General features: G+C 21.6%; 3 protein-coding genes across 4 annotated transcripts in view; all 3 read right to left on the bottom strand.

The window, feature by feature from the left end:
* Positions 1 to 412: 412 nt before the first annotated feature.
* On the bottom strand, positions 413 to 2,213 carry LOC102671423. The gene is made up of 4 exons (XM_006622506.2): positions 1,935 to 2,213; positions 1,292 to 1,370; positions 702 to 825; positions 413 to 495 (listed from the first exon to the last, which is right to left on the bottom strand). Exons 1-4 carry the CDS (start codon positions 2,017 to 2,019, stop codon positions 433 to 435), a joined length of 351 nt encoding a protein of 116 aa, XP_006622569.1. The 5' UTR covers positions 2,020 to 2,213; the 3' UTR covers positions 413 to 432.
* A 1,408-nt stretch (positions 2,214 to 3,621) lies between these two features.
* LOC102670723 (PTS-dependent dihydroxyacetone kinase 1, dihydroxyacetone-binding subunit DhaK-like) lies at positions 3,622 to 9,833 on the bottom strand. The gene is made up of 11 exons (XM_006622500.2): positions 9,747 to 9,833; positions 9,398 to 9,590; positions 9,172 to 9,238; positions 8,494 to 8,604; positions 7,393 to 7,481; positions 6,750 to 6,966; positions 6,070 to 6,315; positions 5,170 to 5,559; positions 4,752 to 5,002; positions 4,182 to 4,309; positions 3,622 to 3,797 (listed from the first exon to the last, which is right to left on the bottom strand). Exons 1-11 carry the CDS (start codon positions 9,812 to 9,814, stop codon positions 3,671 to 3,673), a joined length of 1,887 nt encoding a protein of 628 aa, XP_006622563.2. The 5' UTR covers positions 9,815 to 9,833; the 3' UTR covers positions 3,622 to 3,670.
* Positions 9,834 to 11,493: 1,660 nt separating this feature from the next.
* LOC102670860 (calcium uptake protein 1 homolog, mitochondrial) overlaps positions 11,494 to 14,451 on the bottom strand; it is a 9,324-nt gene continuing 6,366 nt past the window's right edge. For both annotated transcript variants that reach the window (XM_006622502.2, XM_006622501.2), the window contains exons 7-11: positions 13,612 to 13,728; positions 13,328 to 13,452; positions 13,045 to 13,172; positions 12,205 to 12,294; positions 11,494 to 11,783 (exon numbers count right to left, since the gene is read on the bottom strand). In XM_006622502.2, coding sequence (XP_006622565.1) covers positions 11,629 to 11,783; positions 12,205 to 12,294; positions 13,045 to 13,172; positions 13,328 to 13,452; positions 13,612 to 13,728 — 615 coding nt within the window. In that variant the 3' untranslated portion in view covers positions 11,494 to 11,628. The remainder of the gene's footprint in view (positions 11,784 to 12,204; positions 12,295 to 13,044; positions 13,173 to 13,327; positions 13,453 to 13,611; positions 13,729 to 14,451) is intronic.

The raw sequence follows: 14,451 nt of genomic DNA, 5'->3' as shown, positions 1-14,451 counted from the left end.
GAACTATCATAAGTGCGCGCGCGTACTGCATGCACGCAACGGCACGCACGCACCCACGCCGCAAAAAACACCATTAAAAACTCGGATTACAACCAATATAATAATATTAATATTGTAATAATGCGTAGTATTATGTTATTAGTACTGTATTGAATAAATAAAGGTTGTCCTACATGTGAACATACCAAATATTTTTTCTTGAATCCTCTCTTCAAATGAACGATTTCGTAAAATACTAACTCTATTTTACATCATCGTAACATTTTATATTTTGATCATTGCAACATTATATTAAATAAATAGTCAAGTGTACATTCGATTTCACATATTGACATCCCATTATACATAGATTGATCATTTGCATAACATAACAATATTTCTTTTTATATAATAATTTTTTATTTTCCATTTTAATTATCACTACTTCAACATTTATTTATGATTTATGTCCCAATAATGTTCGCCATAATTACCATCCATATCGCCCCATGTAACCTATATACAAATTTAATTTCTTTTTTGTTTAAAAAAAAAAAAACATTGTCATAATGAATATGAATAATAACAATTAATAATCATTAGAATCAAATTATTTATCTTATACTTAAATTTATTTACTTTAAAAAACATCTTGCATATATCGGATTCATAAATATCTATTCTTCTAATTATTTCAAATTTAATATTTTTTATCATCTCACCTTTCCACGATGACGATTATTCGAAAGATCTTTTTCTTCGAATCTTTGTTCCCATTGAATTGGATTTTCGCAAACATAGCCAAATTGTAATTTATCATTTTTTTGATCTTCCATAAAAATATCTCTAAAACAAATTTAATTCAATTCGAACTTGTCGCGCAAAATTATATAATTGAGGATTGTTTTCGATTTGAATTTAATTGAAAATCAAAAATCGATCCTATTTCTTTCTTTTTCTTTGTATTTGTATTTTTCTTTGTATTATCTGAAGAAATAAAAATACGAAGAAAATCTATAAATGATCTATAAATGATTTTGAGATTTCGACTTAAAAAGAAATTATCTCGATTTTTCTATATGTTTTTATGATTTTGATTTTTAATTTTTAATTTTTTGAAAAAACCAAGTTTTTCAAAAATATCTAATTTTCACGCGTTATCGTGAAATCGAATTAATTTAAATACTTTAAAAAAAAATTTTTTTTTTTCGTAATTAATAAATAATATTAATTAATTAATCGCTTTTTTTTTTCTTCTTGTTACAATGAATTATTATCGAGATATTGAATATTTTAATGATACAATACTAACTGGAATAGTTGCTTCTTCACTGCAATTCCTCCATAGTAATTTTCATCGGTTGATTTTCTCCATAATTTTTCGACTACATCTGTAAATTTGCATTAGAATTTTCATATCGTGATAGTGAATATAATAATCGATCCTATCTAGTTCGTGAACAATAAAAAATTAATCGAAACTTACGTTTATTTATTTTTGTCGCTTTTAATATCATAATTAATAAGTTCACGAATTGATTAAAATTTCTTTTTTTCTTGTTAAAAAATCTCGTTAAAAATCATTCTATTATTATAATATTAACTGGAATAATTGTTTTTTTAAATTGGAAATCACGAAGAAAAATAATATTGAAAAATTATATTCGTAAAAAAAATATAGGATTATTTTATTTTTTCATATAACAATAAAAATATATTGTTATATGAATCATGCTATTGTTTCAGAAATCAAAATTTTCCGTTAGAATAATGATAAATCAATATATATATATATAATTATTATAATAATTATAAATCATAGCTATTATATCTAGTAGGATAAAATTTTTTCTAATTTTTTTTGTTTTTTCATTCCCCTTATTATAATCAAATATTATATTATTATATTATATTATATATATTAAAATTGAAAAAAAAAGGATAAAACAGATTACCTGAAGGAAGTTTATACTCCTTATTCGAAACACTTGTAATAACGAGAAAAATTATATGAAAATATAAATGAAAAAATTTAAACATATTAAAATTTATCAGAAATGATTATAAAGAGTAAAAGATAATGTATCATCGATCAAGTTTCAATTCAAACTAATCCATTCGAAAATCGTTCTTCTTTCACGCTCTCATTGTTTCGACATTATCGAATAATGTGAAAGTTAACAAATAGAATATATTGTTATTTTATAGTTGATAAATTACAAAATGAGAAGATATCTAAATATGTAAGTAAATAAGAATATATATATATATATAGTATACATATATATATAGTATATTTTAACTTTTTTTTTTATATCTATATATATTTTTTTTCAATGGCATTAATGTTCGATCTGATGTATTAATCGTTACATTATATATATATATATATACATATTTTTATTTTATTTATATGTTTTGATATATTTTATAAATATTTTTTTATTTTATTTTTTTATTTTATCATATTACAAATTTTTATATTACAAAGAAGTTAAATCAAAAGAATATCAGATCCTAAATCTCATAAATTTTTATACCAAGTATAGACAAAAAGAAAAAATGATTGGATGAAAAGGACAGAGATAGAATAAAAACATTGAAATCAAACATTGAAAGGATAGTAAATAGAATAGGATAGAAATAAAGTAAGAATAGATCGTCAATTCCATCTCTTCATATTTATTTATAAAAATATATATTATAATAATTATAAAAAAATATAATTATAAAATTCGTCAAACAAAAAAGATAGGATAAAATAGAATAAGTTAAAATTGAGAATTAGTACCAAAAATATGTAGTCTTCAAAAATATTGACGATCAATTTCTATTCTATTTCTATCTTTTTCTCATTACGTTTCATTATTTGCTTTATATGTTTCATTTGAGGCATTCTGATTTGAAGATGGCGCTAATTCCCGAATTTTTAATCTGTCTCTAAATTTTTTTCCCATTATTTTTTCTCCTAATCTATATATATTTTTTTAGAGCTTAATCCCAGACAAAAGATATGAGATTTTAATTAATATTTTTATCGTAATTTATTTTCACTTTCAAAACTATACTGTGTTTTTAATCTTTAATATAAAATATATACATTACATTGTCGGTTTAATAATATATTTCATATAGTGAATAAAATGCAAAATTTTTTTTATTTTTAAGAATAAAAATTTTTTACAAAAAAATTTTTACAATGTATATTTATATTCGAAATATATGTACATTGCAAATATATGTATGCAATATATATATATTCGAAATATATGTACATTGCATTTAGCACATGTATTTTAATATTTAATAATAATATTTAATAATAATACAATATATTTTAATAATAATAATATTTAATAATAGTAGTATTTTAGTATATAAATTTATTAAAAATTTCTATTTTTAATTTTTTTTTTTTTTTTATTTATCACAATGAAACATGGTAATTGAAGAAATTAATTTTTTTTTTAATATAATATTATGTAATTTAATATTATGTAATATTTGTATTATTATATAACATTAAATAGAAATATATTCTTTTTATCGCAAAATTATTAAAAATGTTTGAAATTTTTTTTTACAATTTATATCTAATTTTATATTAATTTTTTATAATATATCTATTGAAAATTAACATATTTTTTATTACAATATTTTTTTTTATTTTTTATTATTATTATTATTATTATTATTTGGAAGAAGGGAAATTTTTAAGTATATCTGTAATAGCATTGACACAAGTTACAACTGCAAATGCACCAGCATCAACGTTTTTTAAATATTTAGCTTGTTTTACATAGCTAGCACGGCCTACCCTGTAACACAAATTAAATAAAATGATTAATCTAAAAATAACATACAAAATATTGAAAACTATATATATGTTTAAGAATACATAATATTTCTTTTAATATTTAATAATATTTTTTTGATTAAATATATGTTGTTCAATATATGAAAATAATATATATAGTTTTTTATATATAATTTAAAAACCTTTTTTACATATATGACAATTTTTCTTTATTTTAAAATTAAAATAATTATTTTTTTTTTTCTACTGTTAGACTGAAGAACAGAACAAACAGAACAAAATTATCAAAGAAAAAATGTAGAAAAATTATGTATTTTTATGAACAAATATGAAATGATATAGAAAAAAAAAAAAAAAAAAAACGAAAAAATTATACTACGCTTACATAGGTTTCATATGTTTTGTAGCTTCACATGCTTGCCAAGTTGATGTACGTAACGCATCACAAATATCTCTTAATGGTTTGTCTACCATTTTATCAAGAGTATCGCAAAGAGCATTGAGTGGATCAATCTATAATAAAAAAGAATATTAATATCAATAATAAAATTATGATTTCTAATAATTATCATTTTATAATTTTCAATTAATATTAAAGTTAAATTACGATACAATTAGGAATTTTAATTAATAACTTGATATACAATTTTAATTAATAATAATGATAAATAAACTCTGTATTTTGATCAATATTTGTAATCATTTTCTTATCTATTAATATTATTGAAATAAATTATAATTTAATTTATATATGAATATTACCAATATTATAAGTGACATATAGAATTCAATTCTTTGAATGAATTTTATAAATTATAAATCAGTTGGTCGTTCAATGTAAAACAATAAAATTATAAAAATTTATCGCATAACAAAAATTTATAAACTATAATTTATTATAAATCAATATTTGATATAAATGATTATCCTAGATTATAATAATATAATATAATACCATAGATCTATCTCCTGGCATCGCTTTTCCATATTGCGTTAAACTATTTAAAGCGGTACGAAACGCACGAGCCCAAATTTCTGTCCATTTTTTGTTTATAGGTGAAATTAATTGTGTGCTAATAGTAGTAAAAAATAGACAATATAATGCTCCGGATGCACCACCCATTTCTTCTTCGGCTATATGCGCTAATTCAAGAAATGCCGACGCTGGATATGAAAATTGTAATTTATCTAAATTTGTCAAAGTTCCTAAAAAATAAATAAATAAATAAATACAAATATACAAACGAAATATATCGCTGAATTTCTTCGGATTAAACGAAAAAAATTATATATTTGATATTATCAATATCGAATATATAATGAAACAAAAATAATTTTTTTTTATTTATTTTTACAATACGGAAAATACGTACTAATGGCAAGTCTCTTAAGCGTTGATCCTGCATCACTGTCTCCGCATCCTCTATCTAAATCGTTCAGATGTTCTTCTTCTCTAATCGCATTCTCGCAAGCATTTTTTAAACAATTTTTTAATAAATTTTGTAAATCTGAAGAAATTTCTATACCAATTTGTTCTACTTTTCGTACTACTTCATGCTGAATGATCGGTTCTGATGGTTCTATAGGAACGCTAAACTTGCTACCTAGCCATCTTGGTGCATCAGTTGGTGCATCGAGACATTTAAGAAAAAGACTTTTATGCTTGTCAGGTAATTTTAGAAGCGTAACGTGTACTCCAGCGCTATTTAATGATGTCATCACCATTCCCCAATATAATCGAAGAGGATTTATATTCATATTGCCTGATTCGAACAAAAAACAAAAATTATATCGATCGATTAAATGAATCATATTTATACATATTAAATAAATAATTAGATTAAAAAGAAAATTGACAAGAAAAAAAAAAATTTTATATAATCTTGATATCAAATATACGTATGGATCTCAACTTTTTCAAATACCATTTTCATATACCATGATTATCATATAATAATATAGTTATCAGAAAAATTAATGAAATGATCAAATACAAATCGAATGCAATATTGACAATAATAATAAAGAATATGTTAATATAAAATTGTTTTGAAAATTTTATATTATACATGTTTTGCGAGTAACGACTTTCAAACAATTATATGATTATATTTTCTTATATAATTTGAATAATCTATTATAGATAATTGTATATTCGTTATCACGGTAATGATATGTATTATCTCGTCTCTATCTGTCACAATTATTTTTTCATTTTTTCTAAATAGTACTATAAGAAAACAATATACACAAAGATTTAATCTTTTTCTTACGGAGTACTTTGACCACATCGTGAGCAACTATCCCTTGTTCCAATTGACTTAATGCTCCAAAATTATTAATAATAACTGCAACTGAATCTCCACTTTTTAAAGATAATGCGTTGCTTATGCGATCTAACATCAATGAAGCTATGTCATACGATGGTTTTAATTTCGTTTTTTCATATCCAGCCTCTCCGTGGATTCCCATTCCAACTTCGATCTCATCTTCTGCAAGTTCGAACATTCGACGTTGACCTGTAACATGTAATATATAGTTTGCGTTAGTTTTACAATTTATTTATTTGCTTTTTAATTCCATTCGAAATATAGCGTAAAAAAAACATGAACGTCGATTTGATGTTTCATTTCCTTTCGATCTTTCTTTGATTTTTAGCATGATTGCGATCGTATCATCCTTGCCATCGTATCATTTATATTTTTTATCGCAATTCATTGAATTGTTGGTTGCAATTTAATTGAAGAGAGATCTTGATATATGATAAATGAAAGTGAAATATTCTCTTTTCTTCGATAAATTTTTTTCCCATATAAATTAAATTTGATTCAAATTATATCGATCAACATCTTTTTCGACTCAAAATAAATTGTTTTAACAATTTATGCGTATTATAATATATATAGACGTATTATATTCTAATAGGTGTTCCTTAATATTAAATTATATTGACCTGGTATTGCACATGCGCTCAATCCAACCGAAGTTGTAGCTAAATTATCCAAAACATCCTGTGCAGTTTTATAGACCGTTTCAAGTGGTAATCCTTCTTCCGCTAACGCACCAGCTATCTTAATCACAAATACAATTCCAGTTAAACCACGTTTACCAGCTCGACTTTGATCTTTTTCCGGTATACTGCAGTCTTCGTTTACATTTATATTTTCAACCTAAAATAAAAAAAGAACGGAACGAGTTCCATATATGAATGGAAAAATTTAAATTTTTGTAAAAGAAAAAGAAACTCATCATACACACGAACAATTTTAACGTAGTAAAGTAAAAAAAAAAAAACGTAGTAGTGTAAAAAAAAAAAAAAAAAAAAAAAAAAAAATATGTATGAATAATAAAGATTGCATTGCAATTAAACTAGAGACATACATATTTATATTTATATGTATATGCACACATATAGACAAAATATTTTCTACAATTTGAAATATATAATATATAAGTAAATAAATATTAAAAAAACATCTTATGGTTTTAACAACAAAATCTAACTCGCGAACAGAATTATCAAAAAAATAATGTATAGATAATATCATACGGGAATACGAATAATATAAAACGAGATAAATTTTTTTTTTCTTTACCTTTATACCTTTTTGTCTAGCTTTCTCGATTGCTATTCCAAAATTAAGAAGATCTCCAGTATAATTCGGAGCGATTACTAAGACACCGGCTAAAAAATATATTATTTATTCACATATATATATATATATATATATATATATATTATTTTGAAATTTTATTATCGAGAAATCAAATAATTAATAATTTTTAATATTTTTAATTCAATAAATATTTTTTTAATATTTTTTCATATCAATTATCATGAGATTTTTATCGAATTGAATCGTCGCATTAAACTATTAAATTTCATAAAATTTCCTTCTCCTTCATTTATTGTATGAACTAATATTAGCTTTATATTCGTAATAATTATCTTAATATCTTAAATTATAATTTAATTAAGTTAATTTAAATAAGTTAAAAATATTTTTTTTTATATATAAGGTATAAAAACATTTTATCTAATTAATCTTTAAAGCGATATATCATGATTATAAATTATAATATATTGGATTTTAAATAATGTTTCACAATTACATAAAAAATAAAATGTACATCGTATATCATAAAAAAGATAAATTTTAATTTACTCTGTCAAATTATATGCTGTATATGCTGTTTGTATATATAATTTCTTGATAGAGGAAAATATATATATATCTATTATCATTAAATAAATCGTTGACTCGCTTAATTTTGTTACATACAAGATTTTTTTATTAAATAAATAAATAAGTAAATATTCACAGCAAGTGTTAATATTGCCATTATCGATATATGATTTGTCTGTAATCGGATAGGTCCATAAATTCTTAATATCAAAGATTAATGAAAAACAAAATGATAACAAAGAGCGGGAAGAAATTATCACGAATTAAGATAAAAATTCGAAAAACAAAAAAAAAAAAAAATTAAAAACTCATGCGTATCGAAAATTTTATCAATGTATTATTGAAATTTTTCTAATTAAAGTAAGAATATATATATATCATTTGCTATATAATAAATATTTTCTTATTTCATATTGATTATTTCATATTCAATATTGATAACAAATTTATAATTTATAAAACGGTAAAATTTATTCTAAATTTAAAAATCCACGAAATTGTTCAACTTACTTTTATTATATTCGGAAACGCGATTGATAGCATAAGAAACATGTTCCGATGGTGGTGAAGAATATATCGAACCTGCTACAGCTGCAGCCAACATACCATTACCAACATAACCTTGAAAAGTATTTAAAATAATTTCATTACTTACTTATAGTTTGCTATTATGTATATTTAATAAATATTTAATTATGATTTTTATAGAATATTAATTTCAATGTTCTCAAAAATAAAAAAAAAATTCATGTCTGAACTTAAGTTTCGGAGAATTTGAATTAAAAATTTTCAATTTTTTATATTATTTTTATTTCGTTTTTATATTGTTTTGATATTTATTAATAGTAGTATTTAGAAAGCGTCGATCTTATATATAATTCAGAATCCATTGATTCAAGAATTATATACATATGAAATTTCTTATTTGCGTAATATATCACGTAATATTCAAGTTCTTGGTTCTTTATAGAATTATGGACTCAATGATACAAAAGCTTAATGCGTGTACCTAATTCGAATTACTTTTTTTTATGAATATATATTATAAATTTTACAGAATATGTATATAAATCAATCCAAAAGAGATATTTTTATATTTTTATATTTGCTAGCATTTAAAAAAAAATAAATATATATATATAAAATATTTAATAATTATACAGATAAATATTTTCAATATTTTTTTACCTGACGCAAAAGGTTCGTGTCCACTTCCGCCACCACATATTAGAGATACTTTTCTTCGATCTCGAAGCTACGATATACAATATAATTAAACGACGATACAATACAATATGCAATATAATATATTATTAATAAGTTTATTTAATGTAAAATATCTTACGACGAATTGGATTATTTTTTGCGTTACATTATATAACAATATTAAATATGTATAAGGTTATATACACACCTTTGGCATAAGAACAACTTTATGAGCTACTTGATATTCCAATTGCGGAAATGCATACGTTACACCGTAAAGAGATTCCTTGACGGTATCGTTAACGTTATTATGTAAAGTTTTCATCATTCTAAGTAAAATCTTCGTAGAATTTGAGTGACCGAAATATTCGTAATGATTCATGAGAACCTCGTTCGGTACACTATAAATGAAAAGTTTATCAAGATTAATCTTCAGAGGTCATAAGTTATCATAAATTATTCTTTCGAATTAATAATAATATAAATAATGTATATTCCTCATGAATATCGATTATTTTAAGAAAAATGCAACTGAGTAATACAAAGAGATTATTTACATTCTGTACACAGGAGAATTGCAATGGCATGTTTTGATGACCTTTGATAATAATTGTATAGCACGCATAGATTTGCAATTTATTACGTAATTTATATTTTAATAATAAGATAATATTATAATATTAATAATAAGATAAATAATTAATAATAAAAATAATTTATATTTATATTTAATCACGTATATTTATAACGATTGCCACGATAAAAATTCAATCTGAAATATTTCAGATTTTGTTTTCATTTATTTTCAACAACTTCACAACTTTAATCGATAAATCAAACTTCATTTGATAAAAATAAAGTATTAACAGTTAAGTTATTGATGAAAGAATTGATATACATATATATTCATAAACATATATATATATATATATATTCATAGCCACATATAACGATTGTTATGATTATGCAATAATCTTAAAATTCATTCGAAATATTTCAGATTTTGTTTTCATTTATTTTCAATAACTTTAATAAAGCTTCACTTTTAAATCACGAACTTATCTAATAAAAATAAAAAATTGAAATTGAGTGAAGTTATTGATGAAAAAATTAATATTATACAAATAAAAAATTATACAAATAAAATTATATATTTATAAATTTATATAATTGAATTAAATTGATAAAAAAACTCATATTTTTAATATATAAAAAATAAAGCAATAATATTAATAATAATAATAATACTTGATTAAATTTGAGTTATTTTATCCATTTATCCAGTTTTTACACGATAATAATAATAATAATAATAAAATTTTATATATTTTATAGACACATATGAATAATTAAATTTTCGTTCGTTTAAATCTCATAACACTATCCTTAAATGATTTCTTATGTAAAAAAATAAATCATATATCATATATATATATATATATATATATGAGGTTATATATATTAGGTTATATTTTGCAAGATTTTTATCTTACAGATCTCTATTCGAGAGATACATAAATTATAATTGATAAAATATTTATATCCTTTATTAAATATTATCAAATATTACAACACATTGTAACTTTGAAAGAGAAACAATGTGTATTGAATTGATTCTTGTATCTTACATAAAGCCACACGCTAAAAATAAAGACATAGACAAGGAAAGAAAACAATGTGATGGGACAAATATAGGATAAAAATTTGAGAATCAATGCCATTCCAGACTGTAACAATTGAAATACATATAGAAAGGACAGCAAATAATGATAGAAAAATATAAGATAGGATAAAAATTGAAGATCAGCACGAGAGATCAATTTTGAAAAAATGTTTTTAACTTTCAAAAAATTAGCATTCATCTTTAATTTTATACTGCATTTGAAGATATGTTTTTGATATTTGAGACAGATGACATTGAACAATTCTTATTCTACCTCTATTTTTCTTTTTATATCTGTTTCATTTATAACATTCTTTGCAATCTTAATTTCAATATTTTAATATTATATTATATAAATATTAATTTCAATATTACTATGCGTTTCCTTCTCCCATTTCCTCTCCTTATCTAGATTCGTGATTTGTGATATATAAATGACATATTAATTGAACACATTATTCATCGTTTTTTTTCAAAACTATTATTGTGATTGATATTTCAAAATATAGAACATATAAATTAGTTAAGTCTGTTTTATCTTATCTTCGTTTGTATACTTCTTTAAAAATAGATATAGATGAATTGATATCAATAATCAAATTTTTTTTGAGTCGAAAAAATGAGTCAAAACACAACATAAATCAAATAAATCTAATATTTATTTTTTTATTTATTATACATTTATATGATAATAATGATACTCTTTTAATAAGATAAAACATTTTAAATAGATTATTAAACGTTATAAAATATATTTAAGCTGTAGTAATTTAAATCTAACTATCAAGATGCATATTATAACTGATTTTTAAACACTTCACTATTGATTCAATCAATTTTACAAAACCAGTATCTTTTGGCTTTTCCAATCCACGTAGTACTCTATTTTTCATTACAGCAACAAATTCTTTGTTGCTTAATTGGCCATCCACTAGAAATTAACAAAAAGGAATGTCATTATTTGGATCAAATATCACAATATGTAAAGTATATATATTACAATATAAGATATATTAGAGATCATATTATGCCAAATTAAATATAAAATGTATCAAAACAAATATAAATATTCAACAATATATTTATACAATTCATAAGATATTGGTATTTCAATAGATTCAAAATTTCTAGATTATATATTACATTCTTAATATTCGTTCCATATCGAACATTAATTATTTCGTGTAATAACTTCTTATTTCCAATAAGAGACATTAAATGAAAAATAATATTTATATAAAGAATTATAATATTGTAAATTTACTAGTCATATAAATATTAAATATGTGAAATACGAAATAATCAAATCTTTTATGTATTCAATTAAAATTTAAAATTTAAGATAAACTTACTATTTTCATCAAATATTGTGTAAACCACTTGTATTACATGATCACTCAAATCAACATGAGCCACTGTTTTCGCCACATGTTTCAGAGTTGCTATAAAATAAAAAGAAATTATATACTATATACTATATATACTATATATGTAGATAGTAATATAGCAATTAAATATAATCAAAATTTATTCATTAAAGAACAATTATTGAAATAATTTTCAAATTTTAAATAATATTTAATAATAATAATTCACATGTAAAAATCCTATTTATCACAAAAATATTGCGTAGCAACTCATCATATTATATATTTATAAATAAAACATATAATAAAATATTTAATTTTGTACAAATAATTTGAAAATCATTTTAATACAATAAATAAATATCGTTAGGTTATATTCCCAAAAATAAACTTAAAATAATAAAATCTAAACCATCATTTCTAAATAAACAAATACTAAAATTAATGAAATTGATGTTTTGATGAATGTTTTAGGTAATTAAAATAATAGGGAGCACAATGATCTTCGAAGATCTTTAGTAGTATAAAAAACTTTTTATCTACACTATAATATATTTATATGAATTATTGTTCATATCATTGAGTTTGATAGTCATTGAACTATTCGTTTGTATATAAATTCATATGGTCGTGTTCAGGAATATTTTTATCGATGTTTAATTATTAATAACTAATCGAATATCCCGTATAATAAAAGGCAATGCACTTTAAAAAAGAAATAGAAGCATAAAAAATTAAAAATATATAATTAAAATAAACTTGTTTTAAATTGATCTATGATTTATATATATAATATAAATATTATTTTCAATAATAATGAAAAACCTTGATCGATAGATGCTCCAGCAATATGATAAAATGTCAAAGCCGTGTCCACGTCATTAATATTATTTAAAAAGTGAAAAAATTTTAGATATTCATCTTTATCTATTCCCTTTGGATTATCCTTAAAACTGAAAGAAATAAAAAGATTTATTAAATATTATATTTGAATATTAAAATATTTGAAAAATTGAAATATTAAATTTGATATTATAATTCATATTTAATTTTTTGTTTAAAAATATTATTCATATTAATTATAATAATTAATAATTAATTATATTACCGTTTTTTAACCGTTTTTCTAATTTTCGCTTTCTTTTTGTCAGGATAACCAGCATATGCGAGTAATAGCTCAGTAAAATCTACTTCAGTAATTCGACCATTTTCGTCAGGATTTCTTCGTTCAAACTATAATAATAATAACAATACAATTATTGAAATGCAGGAAAATTCGAAATACCAACAAAAATGAGATAAATCTAAATAATATTAATCGTTGATTTTGAAGAAAATTTTAAAAATTTAAAAAACATAATTTTCGATATAATGTAATAAAGAAAAATTTACCTCTAAACTAAGTATTTCTTTTTGCAATTGTTGTTGAAATTCCAGAAATTTTTCAATTGTTAACTTTTTTTTCATATTTGATCCAAAAAAATATGTAGTTAATGCTGAATTAACACCCTAAAAATTAAAGATAATTAATAGAAATATCTCATAAATGTATACGCGCACTATATATGAACTCTGAAATCATCAAGGTATTTTAATATACTATAGTTGAACATTTATTTAATATTTAATATTTTTAATCCACGCAAAAAATTAAAGCCAAAACTTTGAAAGATAGATACAGTATTACAAATTATCCTCAAAGATGCTTTTATTAAATTGACATCATTTTTATATAAAACTTTCTTCGTTGTTTCTTGGAATACACATTGATTGATTATTGCCAATAATAATAATTAATAATGAAATTTCATCAATTCATCGCAAATATCATGATTATCACGAAATATCACGAAATATCCTATTATGCGTCTTTGACATGCCTTGGCAAAAGTCTAAACTCAAGCAATCTTCAAATTTTTTCGGAAAAGCTACAATTTTTTTCTCTGTATTCAAAATATGATATTCGATAATATTACAAGTTATTACTTGCAACTTGATGAAATATGCGTTGAAATGTCAATTTGAAATGTCAATTTTATAAATAATCATATCTTATTTGTACAAAAATTAATTTTAATCATTATTTCAAAAACATTTCAACAGCATTAATAATTATATATGCAATAAAAAATATCGGTTTTAATTTAAAAATTCAAAATTGATTTTTGTAAACATTTTTAAAATTTGCAAATTAATTAAATAGCATCCTGATTCTTTTGAAACTATTTAAAA

Source organism: Apis dorsata, unplaced genomic scaffold (genome assembly GCF_000469605.1).
Source record: "Apis dorsata unplaced genomic scaffold, Apis dorsata 1.3 scaffold_694, whole genome shotgun sequence".
NCBI classification, from domain to species: domain Eukaryota; kingdom Metazoa; phylum Arthropoda; class Insecta; order Hymenoptera; family Apidae; genus Apis; species Apis dorsata.
This window is presented reverse-complemented; position numbering and strand designations above follow the sequence as displayed.